Source organism: Cynoglossus semilaevis, unplaced genomic scaffold (genome assembly GCF_000523025.1).
Source record: "Cynoglossus semilaevis isolate Cse_v1.0 unplaced genomic scaffold, Cse_v1.0 C18965004, whole genome shotgun sequence".
Lineage (NCBI taxonomy): Eukaryota > Metazoa > Chordata > Actinopteri > Pleuronectiformes > Cynoglossidae > Cynoglossus > Cynoglossus semilaevis.
In genome coordinates, this window is record NW_007589768.1 from 1 (window position 1) to 669 (window position 669).

At 41.0% G+C, this 669-nt stretch overlaps 1 protein-coding gene across 1 annotated transcript; it reads right to left on the bottom strand.

The window, feature by feature from the left end:
- Positions 1-21: 21 nt before the first annotated feature.
- LOC103399534 (1-phosphatidylinositol 3-phosphate 5-kinase-like) lies at positions 22-606 on the bottom strand (the record flags this gene model as incomplete). The annotated part of the gene is made up of 3 exons (XM_008338211.3): positions 22-242; positions 332-439; positions 532-606. Coding segments are annotated over 3 exons (348 nt in total), but the record flags the coding sequence as incomplete, so codon positions are not given.
- Between the last annotated feature and the right edge of the window lie 63 nt (positions 607-669).

Here is a 669-nt window from a genome sequence, read left to right on the forward strand (position 1 = left end):
AAAAATATGACTTTTGTGTCTCATGTTTTAATCTTCAAACTCAGGAAGACTAAACCGTTGTGCGTAACAATAAAGATTTAGAGCCAGACGGGGACATTTACAGGTTTGACATTGACGACCAGAGTGATGCCGTGCTCCAGCAACATGTCCTGAGCGATACGCGACACTGTCTTTTCCACCAACACCAGGTTGGGACGGACGTCAACAATGCGCTGCACGTAGTTCTTCAAAAACTCCCGCTCCTGTAGAAGAGAGACAAAAATGTTGTGAATTGGTGAAAAAAAGAAAAAAAAAAGTGTTAATAAAACATTGTTTGCTTTTTACTCCTCACCTGCAGCACGATGGGATCAATGCTGGTGAACTTGGTCTCCTCCCTGTACAAATACTCTATGGAGCACTTCAGCAGCAGGATCTTTGGGTTCTTGATGTGAGCGTTCATCTTTACACAGTGACAGTGAGGAAAAGGTAATTATAAGAAGTAGAATCGTCTAAAAACAGTACAATAATATTTTGAATTGAGTTTGACATTACCTTCTTGTGAGCAATGTTTTTGGTGCACACAAACCCATTCACCACCACGGAGTCAAACTTCCTGCCTCCTGGAATCTATACGAACAGATTGAGCGTTAAGCTAAAACAAAATCGTCATCAAATGGTTATGAACAACAC